Raw genomic sequence first — 17,844 nt, 5'->3', positions numbered from 1 at the left:
CAATGTTTGGAATGCAAAAAACCCGAATCGATTCGCTTTTCGCGTTATCGAGAATAAAATATTTGAAATTAGGCAAAAAATATGGTGTAAAAAGTACTATGCCCCCTTAAATATTTCTCAAGGTGGCAAATGGTGGCAGATCAAACAACCCCCACTTAAAAGTATAACAAAAACCTGTTGTTTTGTTGTTGTTTTGGGAAAATGCGGAAGGAGAGCAATACAAAATTGAACAAAATAGACTAACTAACTTATATTTGGAAACTCTTTTCTTATTAATTGCATCAAATGATTTTAAGTCTACATTCATTTTCGACTCGAAAATAGCCGAAAAATTGCTGGTAACTTAACTTGTTAGAAAGAGATTGTCAACGTAAACAAAATGGCGTTTATTGCATCAGAAGTACAGTTTAATTGTTCTGTAAACAGGACTGAGATGGATTTTTAAAACACCTATAACTTTTGAGGATACAACCAGATACAGACAATTGACACTTGCCTTTACAGTTTGTTGTACTTTTAAGTAGGGGTTATTTGATCTGCCACCATTTGCCACCTTGGGAAATATATAAGCTCAAAAAAGTACTATTTTTCACCAAAAAAGCTCAAATTCTCCGAAACTTTAGAAAATAACTTATAATAATGTTTTACAAAAACGTTGAAACGATAAACAACTTTCTAGAACACTATGAACACGTAAAAGTTGACCAGAATAAGTCAGAGTTGTTTTAAAGGGTGTGTCCACGAATAACGCTTCATAGATAATTTCTATGAAGAAATACAAGTATGTTGTCTTTGACAAAGTTGTTTTACTGAAGTTTTTGGAGCGTCTTAGTAGAATACGAAACCTAAAATAAAAAATAAGAAAACTTATCCAATTTAATTCTACTATGTGTATTTTATTCAATGACAGATACGTATTTCGCCTACGACTTGCAGGCTTCCTCAGTGTCTGTTTTCGAACTAGTTTCGAAACAGACACTGAGGAAGCCTGCAAGTCGTAGGCGAAATACGTATCTGTCATTGAATAAAATACACATAGTAGAATTAAATTGGATAAGTTTTCTTATTTTTTATTTTAGGTAAAGTTGTTTTTTTATATTTACTTCAACTTTGCCGAAAGTACCAAACCTGTATTTCAAATATACGAGAAAATAAATTTCGTATCTCACTTTTAAGGGAATTAGGCACCCAAAGATTTCTCTCACAAGGAGGGGCTTATTTTACCAAAAAATGTTCCTAAAGACACTACATGCGGAAATCTTCACGTTTCGGCGCAATATCACACGATCACGTATTTCGCTTTTTGGACCACTGTGCGGCACCAGGAATAGAGGGGCCCAACATGCCAGATGGCTCAACCAGGTTGAAACCGACTGGCATGTGTCGAAACGCTCAACGAATTGGCGATGAGTAGCCCAGGACCGAGTACAATGGAGAGGAATTCTTGATATGGCAAGAGCCACTCCGGCTCTCGGCTGCTAAAGAATTCCACTTGCCCCGGGGTACCTTACATTAAAGTTTAATTTAGATAGTAACTCCGTAGAGTGTACGCGTTGAAAAATAATGTCATTGTTGAAACAAAGCACGGCATTCTTTAAATGTTTGTATATTTATGAGCAAACAGTGTGCTCTATATGGTGTTAACGAAAATGCTGTCCAATTTAATTTACAAAGGACGTACAAAAGGATATATTTTTGGACAGATTTTAGGAAAATATTCTGAACTTTCATAAAAAAATACTGGAAAAAATAAAAAATATTTCCTACACTGAAATATAAGCATTTTAAACACTAAAAATTCAATTCCCAAAACAAGCCATCTCAGAACCTGATGACATTTTTTCTGAAGATAGATAATTATATGGCCTACAAGTCTTTCATACATCGCAAAATGGTCAAATTTAAGGGAAAAAGTTTTTCTAACAAACCCTTTTTCAAGTCCTTACCGGAACTATTCTATTTCTTTTTATCAACGAGGAATACAAAAATTCCAATCTGATATGAAAATGTCAATCAATATTCATTCACCAGCATTTCATTCATCTTGTTGTTAATTTTAACCCAAGTCAACTGAAGTACGTCATTTATAGTACTAGAAACGTGCGAGGTAGATGCGTTTTTCAAGTGCTGCCTACATACCGGCAATGTAATGCGGTACTTGCTGCTTCTGGCGCTAGTGTATATGGGCGATCTAATCCCAGCTAGCATTTTCATATGTATAAAAAAGGTAAAAATCGGCATTACGAACAGATATACATGCTAAATAAGTCGTATTTCATGCGTAAAATTAGCATATCCGTACTATTTTGGAGGCGATATACGTGATTACGAATAATTTTGAGCGCTACGACTATATAAGTATTTATATACAATAATATCCGATTAAGCGCGAGACGCTCCGTATTATTTTATGATGTTGTGCTGAAAATCGTAGGTATGTCAGTCATTATCATTATATACGACAGAAAATCAGCTTGATCCCACTTTATGCAGCTTTAGTTGCGATTTCGAGTTTGTTAGGAGATATTTACAATAGTTTTCGTACATTGATATACGAGTTGGTGCTAGCTGGGATGTACACTAGCGCCTGAAGCAAACTGTTGTCCCTGCAAAACCAGCTATCTTCAATGATCGATAAACCGACACATTAACCATCAGACTCCCTTTTGGTCTGCTGTTGAAGCACAGTAATCTACCGAATAGGCCCTTGGGAGGTGCTGTTTGTGCATCGCAATTTCGCAGGTTTTTTTGGGAAATTCAAATCACACATGCCGTATGCCGAAATAAGCAGTAGTAACCTCATCCTTTCTCACGACAATAAATCAAAGTTAAATGCGTTTTAGTAATACCAAAAGGCACTCAGATATTTAGTAAATGTTATCGAACTAATTGGTAATAAATATAAATTCAACATAATTCATGAATATTGTTCAGACTACCGCTTAATAGGCCGAGAATACACACACGTACCCTACGTAGTTCTTATTAGTATCTTATTTGTCCATTTGTCTATTTGTCTATTATTCTCATAGTATCTAATTTGTCCATTCGATACAAGTTTCTGTTCTCGAGTCGGAAAGTATAAGCACTTGCCTAACTATTTATTAAGGGGACATGAACGACTAAAAATTTTGAAAAAATCATTTTTTTTATTCCAGATTTTGATTTTGCAGTCTTTTCCGCTTATTTTGATACTAAATTTTTGAAGGTCCGACCACGGGAAGTGGTCAAAAAACGATCATACACATAAGCATTCCAGTGCGGCGTGGAACAACTTCGGCGGAATAAAACACCGCTCCTGGAAAACCACGATTTTCAAACTTTATGTACCTTTTTCTCAGAAACTACACAACGTATTGCAACAAACTTTTTTTTTTTGTTTTGTTGGTAGTTGGTTGGTAGCTTGGCAAAGACTTTTATAACTCTTGAGGTTTGTAAACGAAACGGTTTGTGTATGATCGTTTTTTGACCACTTCCCGTGGTCGGATCATTACAAATTTAATATCAAAATAAGCGGAAAAGACTGCAAAATCAAAATCTGAAATAAAAAAAATTATGATTTTTTCAAAATTTCTGGTCGTTCATGTCCACTTAAACGAATAGTCTAAGTTTAGAAGCAGAATTAGATACTAAGCTCAAGTTATGTTGCTGTCTGTTTCGTTGACTTATTTTGCCATCTCGTGATGCACTACTGACACAATTGAACCATAGAAAACTACATAGCTAAAACATAATCATAAGCGGTAAATGGAAGCGGTAAAACCGTAATTTCAAGCACTTATTGAGCAATCACATCCATTCCCATACTGTGCGCAATTTCCGCGCGAGAGCAACATAATTCGGTCATCATCACGTGGATGCACCAACAACGGTGACAGGGTGTTCAGCACGATGACGCCACCATCCATTCGAGTCACATTACGCGACCGAAGTTTGTAATTTTTTTTTGTTTGACAATTATATGAAGTGTAAACTGCAACGCTCTGAACCTAGTGTGTGACGGAATTGTGCCAACCGAAACTTTTATGTCATTGTTTGTCGACTGTCTCTCGGATGGGATGGGTGTGGGTTTGTTTTCCTCATTTTAGGACAAATGAGATGAGGTAGCATAAAACTTGACCCGGTTAAAGCACAGCATGGCATGCAAGCAGAGAAAGCCATTACCCAACCGGTTCATCTAAGCGTATTGAATTTAAACTGTGCGAATTTACTCAGAGCTCGAGTCACTACTAACCTACTGACTGCAGCTTAGGTAGTAGATTGTTACCTATTTTAGGTATTTTTTTGGCGGGTTTTGATTTTTGCTGCTTTAACATCGATTAGATTCACTCAAATAAGATTAAGCAGCTCACGAAGCGTGTAATTACCATACTCAGTCAAAATTAGTTGCGTACCAGCTTGATTCATTTCCTGTAGGCTGCAGTTGCAAGGTTGCAAGGTTATCTAACTCGACTGGATGAAGATTTGCTTGCAACCGTAGAGTGAACCAGTTTCCAGCTAATTCGCAGCTGCAGTCGCTGCTTCTCGGTTGATTGGGCTGCAAATCCTTCGAAATTTTGCGATAGGTATGGCGCAACCTAGCACCAACCAAGGAAATTCTTCATAAATGCAATTAAAGTGCTCCATCGGATCGGACGTCCTTCTGCGCGGAACTGTTCTGCAAGGCGTAAAGATGATCTCGTTTATGGGTTAATTGCTGCCGAACAGCCTTGAAGCCTTGAAAAAGACCACATTTTACGTCCGAATGGAAACTTCATTAGTACAAACCGAATTAAGAAGCAAACCCTGAAGTAGGTATAACGAACGTTTAGTTACGCTTTCCGTAAATACTTCCGACTTCGCTTAAGTTGGACGCCTTCTCATTTCAAAATAATGGTTATGATGATTGACTAGAATCATCAATTTTTTAGCATTGTGAAATGACTAGTTTTGAGCAGCCTTCCGTCTAGATTTCAATCAGAATATTAAAGCAGTATGGAAAAGACTTCTTCCAAATAAAGCTTTCATCCTTCCTACCAAACGATTTCTTCGATTGCCTTTATGTAACGACAAACCATCGGTCGTCTCCATTCCGGGTTGACAGAATTAGTCACCATCGATCTACTCCCCTGGCGGCAACACAGTCTGCTGATTAAATGCCAAATTACGTCGGTCACATTCACGATTTCACATTTTCATCTCTCTCCAGCGACCATCGTTATAGGGCTCGGATGAACAGCATACGGTTTAAAGCTTTCGATGATGACGATCATCACGGTCGGCATCCTTTTGACCCACTGACTGACTGCACTTGGAACACATAATCCCCGGCAGCCAGCGGCGCGCGGTGGTTGTTAGAGAGCTGTTCACAAGATCATCATCGATGTCGATGCAACGACCGAACGGGGCGACAACAACGCGACTTCACAGCGGCGCGACGCTCGTTATGTCATCGAACAATTTGAAGATGCTCAAGAGATGACTGACTGGTACGGGTCAGATAAACAAAAAGGTTCCCGCTGAGGCTGCATCACTGCATTACTCAACCGATGCAAAGTTGAATAAAATTTTGAAAATTACTGGTGGAGGTGATTTTTCAATCTCCAGCTAATTAATTGTAACTTTGAAAATTACCCATGTTTAGAAAAATGAAATTAACAAAACGATTGACAAAACAGTGTTATTCAACTCTTCATTGGTTTCTGTTCTCCGCTGCTTTTTCCTTTATACCCAACCATTATGACACAGCACTGTAAATAAATGGTAATCACATTGCATACAACGAAAAAAGAACCGACGATCATCGACGAGACGACGAGAGCCAGCATTGGACACCAATTGCATTGTGAAAGGTGTCTACACTGCGAAAGCATTTAAATCGAAATATTTACTATTCGAAACCTCCCCCTGACCACGCACCGCTCAATCGGACTTCGACTAATTGTGCTCAGTCAGTGTCGTGTTGATGAGTGCTTCAAAACGCACGTATTTCGCGAGTACTTTTAGTTTCTAGGTTGATCCGCAGCACCTCACTGACGACAGTCATTGACTTCATTGACTGTGGCTGGCGGAGGGTCCAAAAAGTCAAAAACGACGGCCTCTTTCGAGCGTCTTAGATGTTTGTCTGTTTGTTTTATTACAACAGATGTATTTTACAAGCTAAATTTTACCCATGCCGCCGGTCTCAACAGAGCTTTAGTTTTTGACCCAATTTAAAACGATGCGATGGAAAAGAGATTATTTAATATAATGTTACTAGCTGACCCGACAAACTTCGTATTGCTACAAATTAACCTGTGTTGTACATAAATCATGAATCTCGGATGATCTTTGTCACAATCTCGAATTTTGCAAGCCCCCCAGTGGGCGGCGCTTCCGACGGCGGGTCACCGGCAACACTCGCGACCGTCTCGTCCTGTATGATCTAGTGTTACTATAGATAGTTTTTGTGGTCTTGTATTGACTAATGTTTTATGGAAGAGTCTCGAATTTCTCGAGTTCGATTAGTTTTTGAGTTTCGCAAAAAATTTCTGTTTTATTTGTATGAGAGTCCATATCCCCCTACCACAGGGGTGAGAGGTCTCTAACTATCGTAAAATGAATTCAAGACTCCAAAATCTCCCACATGCCAAATTTGGTTCCATTTGCTTGATTAGTTCTCAAGTTATAAGGAAATTTGAATTTCATTTGTATGGGAGCTCCCCTCTTAAAAGGGAAAGGGGTCGTAATTCACCATAGTAAAAATTTCTGCCATCTAAAACTCCCACATGCCAAATTTGGTTCCATTTGATTGATTAGTTCTCGAGATAAGAGGAAATTTGCATTTCATTTGTATGGAAGCCCACCCTCTTAAAGGGGAGATGGGCCATAACTCGCTTTCTAAAGAAGAGAGGGGTCTCAATTCACCATAGAAAAAAATCTTGCGTCCAAAACCACTTACATGTCAAATTTGGTTCCATTTGCTTGATTAGTTCTCGAGTTATGAGGAAATTTGTATGGAAGCCCCCCCTTTTAAAGAGGAGAGGAGTTATAATTCCCCTTATAAAGAGGGGAGGGGTCTCAATTTACCATAGAATAAATTCTTGTCACCGGAAACACCCACATGCCAAATTTTGTTGTATTTGCTTGATTAGTTGTCGAGTTATCCAGAAATTTGTGTTTCATTTGTATGAGAGCCCCCCCTCTTAGTGGGGGGAGGGGTTTCTAACCATCACTAAAACCTTTCCTGGCCCCAAAAAACCTCTACATGCATATTTTCATGCCGATTGGTTCAGTAGTTTTCGATTCTATAAGGAACATACAGACAGACAGACAGAAATCCTTCTTTATAGGTATAGATTATTCCAATTTATTAGGATTGTAGCATTCAAGATTTTCATTTAATAAATATATTTGGTTTTCGAAGCTTCCACAATGCGTACTTGAGACAATAACGTTGCTTATGGAAGACATACGTGCACTTGCCGTACTAGAACGAAAGGCATTGGCAAAAATAGCGCTAAATTCTAGCGTCCTAACCAGCCTAGCCCGCATCCCCTGCTTCCGCCAATGGACTTACCCAGCGGATTCCATCTTTCTTTCCATCTTTCTAAAGACCGAATTTAAATTTCTACGTCTTTGTTTACTATACTGGGACTGGGTAGCACTTTGTGAAAATGAAAATAGAAGCGTAACGTTTGAATGAAAGATTTCAAATGCTAATAACTACTAAACTACTGAACGAAACTGAACAATTTATATGTCGTTGGATAGATAAAATGACCAGCAATTTTATAGCGCGGTAAGAGAGTAATTTTGAGGAGGGCGTAAGAGGGGGGGGGGCTCCTATACAAATGAAACAAAAAATTTCCTCAAAACTCGAGAACTAATCAAGTAAATGGAACCAAATTTGGCATGTGGTGGTTTCAGAAATCAGGATTTCTTTTTACGGCATACTGAGACCTCTTCCCCTTCTAAGAGGGGGGGGGGCTCCCATAGAAATGAAATACAGATTTCCTCATAACTCTAGAACTAATCAAGCAAATGGAACCAAATTTGGACTGTGGGGATTTCAGAAGGCAAGAATTTTTTCTATGGTAAATTGATACCGCTTCCCTCTTTAAATTGGGGGAGGGGCTCCCATACAAATAATATACAAATTTCCTCATAACACGAGAACTAATCAAGCAAATGGAACAAAATTTGGCATGTGGATGTTTTTGGAGACAAGAATTTTTTCTATGGTAAATTGAGAACCCTCCCCTCTTTAGAAGGGGAATTATGACTCCTCTCCCCTTTAAGAGGGGGGGCTGTCATACAAACGAAATACAAATTTCCTCATAACTCCAGAACTAATCAATGGAACCAAATTTGGACTGTGGGGGTTTCAGAAGGCAAGAATTTTTCCTATGGTAAATTGAGACCCCTTCCCTCTTTGGAAGGGGGGCTTCCATACAAATAATAAACAAATTTCCTCATAACACGAGAACTAATCAAGCAAAAGGAACCAAAATGGGCATGTGGGGGTTTTTAAAAGAAAGATGTTTTTCTATGGTGTACTGAGACTCCTTCTTCTAAGAGGGGGGGCTTCCATACAAATTAAACAAAAATTTCCTGCAAATGGAACCAAAATTTGGCATGTGGAGGTTTTTGGAGGTATAAATTTATTTCGAATTCATTTATTTCATGATGGTTTGAGACCCCTAACCCCTGTGGCAGGAGGATAATGACTTATACAAATAAAACAGAAAGTGTTGCGTATGTGCCATATTTTCTGCTATGTAACAAGCGGTAAGCTGTGAAAGGAAACTAGTAAAACCTTCTCGGAGCAAAAGACAGTGAATCGACGCCGCTAACTTACGTGCCTGTTGCCATTCATGTCAAAAGAGAAGAACATTCGAATAGTACGTCATATGTGTGATGAACGTGCTTTGGCTTTAATGTTATTTGTAACCAATGGCACTTTTAAAAGCCACATGCGAGTTAAAGTAGGATTATTGAAACATCAAGCTACGCATAATCATATTCAATACAATAATCTGTGGTGACCAGTGATCATTACCATTTCAACCTTAATGATGCACACAAGTGATTTTTAAAAGAAATCTCTGTGTCTTTAAGGTTGCAGGCGTTGTACTTATGAAACCACGTCCACGTATTTTCAAAGCCACCATTGCATTCAATAAAGAATTGAATCTGAATATTTCGCTCTTCTCTTTTAAATATTTACTTAAACAATGGCACTCACAGATTCTTATAAACATACATATGCCAGAAATGCAGTTTACATTAGTCTTTGAACTGATGATCTAATATAGTCCTACGTCACTCTTTCGTACAACCCTTAGAGCTGTATACCTTGTAGTTTTTTTTTAAACTATGGGATATTACATGCATTGCGTATAATAGACGGCGCCTAAAACTTTGTGGGTGAAATCGGCAATGTTGCAAATTGAGCGAGAAGTAAAGTATGTCCAGTCTCATGCGAGCGAGTATAAGCAGCATCCAACGCTTATGCAACTGACGCAAGCATACGATAAACAACCGCCGATGCTGCGTGCATACATCATACTACCTACTTACTAGCGAGCGCATAGAGCCTCAAAGTGTTTTTCTGCACAGCTCATTCACAAAGCCAACAACTCGTGAGAAGCCAACAGCCCGTGCGGGCTTGCAGCATACTAGGATATACAGAGCCGGTGTTACAACACGCTAGGTCCTGTGCAGATTAGGCAGCGACGCTTTTTTGTATGCCAGAAGGGCATTGGATTAGAAGGCCACTGTGACAGTCGTAATGATAATCATTTGGATTAGATTTCGATTGCACTATACAGTTTACGAACCGCTGCGCCCCAATCCTGCGTAATCTTGCGCCCCAATTCGGTACGACATGGTGGATATAATCAATGCCGGAAGAAGGAAACTTTCGAAGAAGTTATACCTAGATAAAGCAAGAGCCATGTAATTGCAGAGCAGATCCACTAAACTTTTAAGTTCAGAGTTACAAAAGCGGCATTTATCGGTATCATACGATATTCTTTAAATGATAAAGAGCAGGAAAGTTTCCAGTTCGGAGCTCCACGATTGTGATTGTGTTGAATAGTTGTTTAGTTACTGTAGGATTTGAGTAGATAATCTGTTCAACTGTATAGTCTAAACCCTATATTTGATTCCAACGGGATGCTTTGTTAACAGCATAATCTAGGCGTGCAACCAAGTTCAGTCACCGAGATCGTGACCGACGTATCTCCCAATGATGCTGTAATTTCTCTGCTCGAAAGCCATGCTCGAATCTAGCTTATTATAGTGTGGTCCCATCTGTTTTGAAAGAAAGCCGGTATAATTGAAACGAAGGACTTGAATCGAAAGCTTCTTCAATATCAAGAAAAGCACAACGTGCCGTCTCATGACATTTGAGTGATATCACAATGCTGTGCTGTTTCCGTAGATTTGCCGTGCATGCATGTTGATTTCCATGTAACGAAGAGTACTTTAAAAACTGCGGATATAGTAATCTGTGATTTTCTCCATCAACTTAAGAAGCGTTGATTTCAGACTTATTAGCCTGAAAGCCTTATGCATGGTTTCTCTTTATTATCTTCCTCAGGTATGAACACTACCGCTACTTTCCGCCAATTCTCCTGGATATGTCCCATGGTGAAACTGGCTCGAAAAAGGTTGATGGGCTCGGATATTATAACGGTTTCCATTTTCTACAAGAAAATGAGTAAAACACCATCCGGACCTGGAGAATTCATTGGTTCAAAAGCGCTAAGTGCCCATTTAACCGAAGCCTTCGTAAATAATCGGCGTGCAAGCTGAGCCGAGCCGTTTAGCACATTATGTAACGACCCATTCCAAAGCAATGGCGCCTAATTTCCTATTCATTTATTGTTTATTTTTTAATAAGGTTTTAACCAGTTGGTCATTCACCATCCTAATTTCATAGAATTTTTCTAAAGGGGACATGAACGACTAAACATTTTGAAAAAATCATTATTTTTTTATTTCAGATTTTGATTCTGCAATCTTTTCTGCTTATTTTGATATTAAATTTGTAATGATCCGACTACGGGAAGTGGTCGAAAAACGATCATACACATAAGCATTCCAGTGCGGCGTGGAATAACTTCGGCGGAATAAAACGCCGCTCCTGAAAAACCATGATGTTTAAACTTTATGTACCTTTTTCTCCGAAACTACACAACGTATTGGAACAAACTTTTTTTTGTTTTGTTTGTAGTAGCTTGGCAAAGACTTTTATAACTTTTCAGCTTCGTAAACAAAACACAGCTTGAGAAAAACGAAAAAGAAGAAAAATAAATGTCTGAAAAAATAAAATTTTGTCTTCTTTTTCTTTTTTCTCTTGCTGTGTTTAGTTTACGAAACTGAAAAGTTATAAAAGTCTTTGCCAAGCTACTACCAACAAAACAAAAAAAAAGTTTGTTCCACAGCATTTTATTCCGCCGAAGTTGTTCCACGCCGCACTGGAGTGTTTATGTGTATGATCGTTTTTCGACCACTTCCCGTAGTCGGATCATTACAAATTTAGTATCAAAATAAGCAAAAAAGATTGCAGAATCAAAATCTGAAATGAAAAAAAATAATGATTTTTTCAAAATTTTTAGTCGTTCATGTCCCCTTAACACTTAACACTTTACATTCTGCATTTAAATGAAAGAGCAAAGGTATCAATGGAAATCATGCAAATATTTCTGAACAGCGAATCGTGTTCTATACAGCCAGGGATTGTCCACTGGAATTTTCAACCTTTTTCTCTAGTCGTCACCAAGCGCGAGGCCCCCCCCAAAGCGCGAACTCCGTCCGGCCGCACAGGTTTGCCGGCCTAAACGCCAGCTCTGAGTATATAGAGATACATATTTTGCATTTTTTTTTCTTTTTTGTTCACCTTACGCCCTCACATACCCACGCGGATAAGACTGCGAGCCCTCGCGAGTGATCGGTGTCAGCTGCTCGGATTGCAATTATGAGCGAAGGTGGCGACCGTGGCCGATAGTTGAATACACACTCGCAAAAACTTGTCGCAGTGCAGTGGAAAAGCGAGAGCGAGAGTTCCAAGGAGATGCCTATGCCGGCGTGTTCGTTAGAACAAAAACGCGCATGTAAGAAAATTAGACCCCACGAGTGCGGGCTTGCAACACTGAAAATCAGTATCAGGGTAAGACCGGAACCTAATTTTGTCAGTCAGTTTACCACCGCGAAATGAAAAGCAAAAATGTCCAATATGTCGCTATTGCGCAGTTCCGAACATATGGCCAGAGTAATTTTCAGTAAAAACGGAATATGAAAATGAAGGCAATTTGAAATTAACCAAACGTATCATGTGAGATGTGACACTTCAAATCACACTAGAATTCAAAGACAGGCACGGTGAAAGTCAAATCATGTACTTGAGTCTCAATGACCGAGTAAAGGCCCAGACACAACGCATATGGGTTTTACTACGTTGCGGAACTTTGACAGAAAACCCATGGAAAAACCGTCAAATTGCCGCAACGTAGTCAAATTGTCGTGACGATTATACTTCAAGGTCATTCGACGAATTGGTTCATGAAGTCCGTGATTTGTGCGGTGCGAATCGACAAGCAGAAATAATGAATACTAACATGTTCAGTGTTTAAAAACACAATAAATTGATGCTATTCTAGTAAAACTAAGGGTTACCGGTCTTACCCGCACTGCCGCGGAAAGTAATCATACCTCCCAAACGAAAAGCGATTTTTAAAAAGAAAGGAACACCGGGAAGCAAGACAGAAGTTTGACGTGAAACGTCATACTGAAGTTCGTTCACGTTAGGTATTTTCGATTCGCTTTCAGTTGGACGCATGGTAACACTCAAGGTACCGCGACAGCTAAATTGTATCTAAATTAAATGTACATTAATATAAGAATGAATTCACAAAACGGATTCACTATGTGCTGTCAACATTTTGACCCGCATTTTTGTCAATGTTGGGCTATATCTTCGGCGTGGGAAAATGACCTCGGCGGCGTGGGAAAAGGGCTTTGGCGGCGCGCCGGTTCTCAATCATCGGCGGCGGCGTAGCGGCGCACAGGACTAACTTGTATATGCTGGAGGTGAGACCATCTGCGCCTTGTTCGGCTAAGTGCTTCTGCTTCTTCTATCGGTACAGTGACTAATAGCCTTGAATTTATAACATTTTTCGCACCAGTCACCGACGTGTGCAGAATATTGTCTCTCAGCCGCTTCTCGTCATAACATGTGTACAACATGTGTGTTTTTTTTAATCTAACCTAACTAACTAACCTCACTAACCTAACGCTTCCAAATTCCACCTAAGTGTGGTGCAGCTGGTGGATAGAAAATACTCCTCAAACGTGCATCGTTCAGCTCATCCGCACAATCGCTGTTGATGTCGTTGACACGTTTTACCAGCTCCTTGTTTGCTCCTTTCATATCGGTCCCGTTGGCGGAGAAGAATTCGACTGCGTAGTCAGATTGGTACTTATTATCACGAAGCAGTCGAATACGACTATCTAACGTTTTTCGTGATTGTTTGATTTTGACGAATTTTAATTCTTTCGTTGAAATATAGCAATAGTAGGGTGAACGCAGGTAATTCCTTAGAATTTCTAGAAGATTCTTGTCCAGTAAAACATTTATGCGAATGACTATAACCAGAGTATGTGGCTGCTTCGTTGTAATTGCCTATTCCCGTCCTATCCAACACAAATTCTTAAAAATGTCAGCATTTTTATGACACACAATGCAAAACTAGTTAGGGTCTTTTTCTAATTCCCGTCGTAATAAGGAAAGCCATTCTAATTTTCATCATTTGCTGGATGGATTTAGTGAATACTCCAAAAGTTCTTGTACTGATTTGACTAAAACACACTTACCTTCCGATCCGTGAACATTGAAATCACTGAAAAGCTTAATAGTCGCTATTAAGAACTAGTTATTCCCTAATATTTTAGTTAGTTGTCTATCATACGCAATCAATCAAAGTGAGCTGAGATCTATTTAAATGCTTTTTATCATTAAAGAAGTCCTACGCCAAATTTCCTACGTTTTTTCGTGCGACGAAGAGGAAAATGTCGACTAATCGTTTTAATTTCCGTCATTCATAAATGAAAATAACTCACGCAAAGCATTGTTGTTTGTCTACAGCCAGCAAAACTTGCCTGACCTGCAGAAATTTTGCAGAATAACATTTGTCATGCCGCCCTACACAAATATATGCGCGTTAGCTTCGTAAACATTGTTGTGATTTTTAGTTCGGACGATGAAAAATTTTGATGGTCGGTTTTCAAACGGTACGCCGAATTCAAGAAATAAAGTCAGTTGCGTAATTACAATAATATGCTTTAATAATCGCTTTTCAGTGATTTCAAAGTTCACGGATCGGAAGGTAGGTGTGTTTTAGTCAAATCAGCACAAAAACTTTTGGAGTATTCATTAAATCCATCTAACAAATGATGAAAATTAGAATGGCTTTACTCACTACGACGGGAATTAGAAATAAACCCTATATCTGTTAGCTAAAACAATAAGTGACATTTTAATGCCAGTTGGTAACAGTTTTACAATTGCTTTGAGCGAGTTTTTAAAGTGAACAAGTTTAGTATACTGCGCAATTTACTTTATAAATGGAAAACAGAAGCCTGGCAAACCACGACTAATACAGTGTACAATATGGTTGAGATAAGTGTTAACTGGCGATGTGTGATTGTTTTAGATATCGTTTTCAGATTGTTTTTGTTCTGTTATAAATTGCATTTAAATTGAATACAGGAATCCCCCGAATGAGGAATATGGGCGGTGCCGTACGCCTATCACGATATCTCAGCTGTCCATTAACTAATAAAGTTGATTTTTGGTAGTTTACTAGGTTATACCGCACACTAACAATGTACCAAAAATCAAAAATTACCGTGGGTGTACACCACCACCCACCGGAGGATTCCTGTATATCTAAAGTAGCCTTACGTTTCCAAAGAAGCCCGGCTCGACGGTACTTTAAGTAAACATAAACTTGGCTCACTTTGTGGTAGTATTTGGTTTAATACCGGCTTAATATATTTATATAATATACGTTATCTTTTAACCGAAATTTATCAATTTGTAGACGTAATAGTATTTACAGACTATAAGCAAGTCAAATGGCAAATTTGATAAAGCTGCCTATGAAAACGGCAAAAACCGCACTCGTTCGATCATAGGCTCTAATGGCTTTAATAGTTCAACCGCGCAACATTGATCAGTCTTACTCAAGGGCTGTTCTTAATCAGCCATCAATTTTAAACTAATCTTCAACCAACATGCTCGCGAAAATTACAGCCAACTATTCGAATTACGCATACATCTATTGATCGATGTAAAACACTTAACACTTAACACTGCAACTGTGCATATTCACATAGCAATCACCGAAAGACCGCTCAAGTGTTGAAATGAGTAAGTGATTAAGCGCTTACACTACTACGTTGAGGCGTTGAGGTGGTGCGGTCCAGAGCGCACCAACCATAGCATAGAGAACTGGGTGTTAAATTACTGGCTATTATTTCGACAGTAAACTTGAAAATACCGGCTTCATACCACTTGAGACCATACACTGTGTGCAGGTTCAGTGTACTCTGCTCCGATTTTATCTCTGCCAGTGCCACCATGTCTTCCAGCTGGCGGGTAATTTGCTTTGTAATGAGAGATTTCAGCTGATTGTCTTGCAACTTTTTTTTTGAGTGACTTTGGTAATGGTTTGTTTCTAACGTTGATGGTGACGAAAACTGTTACGGTGTCAATGTTAGAGCAACTACTTTTGCGTTTGAAGATGAACAATCAAATCTATTGATGAGAAGCTCACTGTATCACATGAATCTAATAGGCTTAAAAGCAGGCGATATATCTTGTCATCCTATTGAAACTCGAGCTGAGCCCAGAGAAATCCGATAGCTCGTGCTGCAATGCGTTGCAGTTCTTACAAGCTTTTTTAAACCATTAATCTGCATTGTACCTGCCTGCAAGCCGGCTGGTACATTTCCAGCCGGAATTTCGTGCCGCTCCATGCACTAACGGTACACACTATTCGGATCTGTGATTTTCCCACTCGTGGAAACCCGTGAAACACTGCCCACGCAGAGAATTTATCAATTTATTAGAAACCGATTTAGCCGGTGGCGAGGGTTGTTAGAGTGTGTAGCGCTTCTTGGGCTCGAATAAAGACGATGGACTTTCCCCACAATAATGGATGGCGTATATTAATGTTTTCCACACTGGATGTGTACATTGCGGTCGTAAGGCCAACCGGGCGGTTCTTCTCGGACCACTACACTGCACTGGGCAAGAACGGCAAGCGAGACACTTTGCGGTTTCGCAATGCTCAGTGAAACAGTTCCCAGCGATCGACGGTTACCGACCGCATCCGTGGTTGGGTAGAGCGAAGAAGAGGCATTTTTTGCTTCCTGGTTCTGTTCGGTGCTTCAATTACAATGGTTGGGATGTCCTTACTTTTTAATTTTTTAATATTAGAATATTTTTTATTTAAATGTATTTTAGGTTTTTGGGCATTTAAAACAACACATCTAGACGGCTACATGTGGATTAGTTAATGTCAACAGATCTTACTGTCTACCAAATGCCATGAGTATCCTTAATCACGCACCTACACTGGACCTATAATCTTCACCTGGCAATCGGTTAGCATCAAGCTATTGCCGGGGGCTTTACAGAACGCAAAAAGCAAAAGACCCTCCCGTGTAGAGATCCCATTAAATGGGAGTACTCCAAAACGGTAACTTGAGAAGCAGGCAGATGAAAAGACGCGTCCGCTGCTGGTCAGGCTTAAAGATTCATTCAATTAAGTCTCTACATGCAAACATACACCCACAGGCTGCAGCAGAACCGCGAAGAAGTACCAACAGCTTGATAAAAATCGTACAAAGTAACCTCTCTCAACCGAATGGTGGAGAGAGCTGCTGGAAATGTGCTGAATTGTGAATGAATAGCGCACATTATTGTCTGCCATCTTTACTAAACTGCTTCCATTTAGGCGGGATGATTATAGATCGCTGCTACAATGTTGCACGGCAACAAGAACAGAACGACTAGCATTTTTCTTGTCCGCTTCCGTGTAAGGAAAAATCGGTCAATTGCGGTTAATTTCATCACGATCACGATACCACTAATGACATTCTTTAGACGCAGTACTCTAAAATCTCGGTCTCGAAATAATAACGTTCATTGCAGCGGTCTACCAACTCTGGAACATGTTATTTTTAACTAAGAAAATCTCATTTCGAACTTACCTTTAATAGCAACCGATTCCGGCAGCACTTTGTAGCCAAAGAGTCCGTGCAGATTGCGCTGCTCGCGGTAACCGGACACGGCCATACAGCCGGCGAAGAACGTTACGTGCCACACAAAGGTGAAGGCCACCGCTAGCCCACTGTAGGTGCAGAAAATTTGTATCGACGGGAACGGGGTTATGGTGCCGATCAAAAAGGAGACGATGCTGGTCAGCGAGGTGATGGTAATCGACACGGCCGCCTCGGACATCATCGTGCCCATCCGTTCCGGGACGGACAGCTTAACCGAGGATCGTCGCCAGCCGGCGAGCATCACGTACGTGTCGTCGATTCCGATTCCTGCCAATAGGAAGAAGTGATTAAGGAGAAGTTAGTGACGTCCAATGTATATTCTAAACTGTTTCTTTGATATTTGAAATTCAGATAAAGTACGTGTTGATTGTCTTAAAAATGATTGCATTTTTCGTCGTTCAAGTAATACAAAAAGCAGAATACTTTCGAATACTCAACGAAATGGTTATTTGACAGTTTGAAATTTATGATCTTGGGTCATTTTCGTACGGTAATTTCAAAACGATGCTGATTATTCTGCTCACAAAC

At 39.5% G+C, this 17,844-nt stretch overlaps 1 protein-coding gene across 1 annotated transcript in view; it reads right to left on the bottom strand.

Moving 5' to 3' along the window:
• Positions 1-17,844, bottom strand: part of LOC128737314 (patched domain-containing protein 3) — a 195,343-nt gene that overhangs the window by 19,479 nt on the left and 158,020 nt on the right. Inside the window, exon 7 of the mRNA XM_053831930.1 lies at positions 17,245-17,583. Within this exon, the coding sequence (XP_053687905.1) occupies positions 17,245-17,583 (339 nt within the window). The remainder of the gene's footprint in view (positions 1-17,244; positions 17,584-17,844) is intronic.

Source organism: Sabethes cyaneus, chromosome 2 (assembly GCF_943734655.1).
Source record: "Sabethes cyaneus chromosome 2, idSabCyanKW18_F2, whole genome shotgun sequence".
NCBI lineage: Eukaryota > Metazoa > Arthropoda > Insecta > Diptera > Culicidae > Sabethes > Sabethes cyaneus.
The sequence above is the reverse complement of the archived record's forward strand: the minus strand, read 5'-3'. Positions and strand labels throughout refer to the sequence as shown.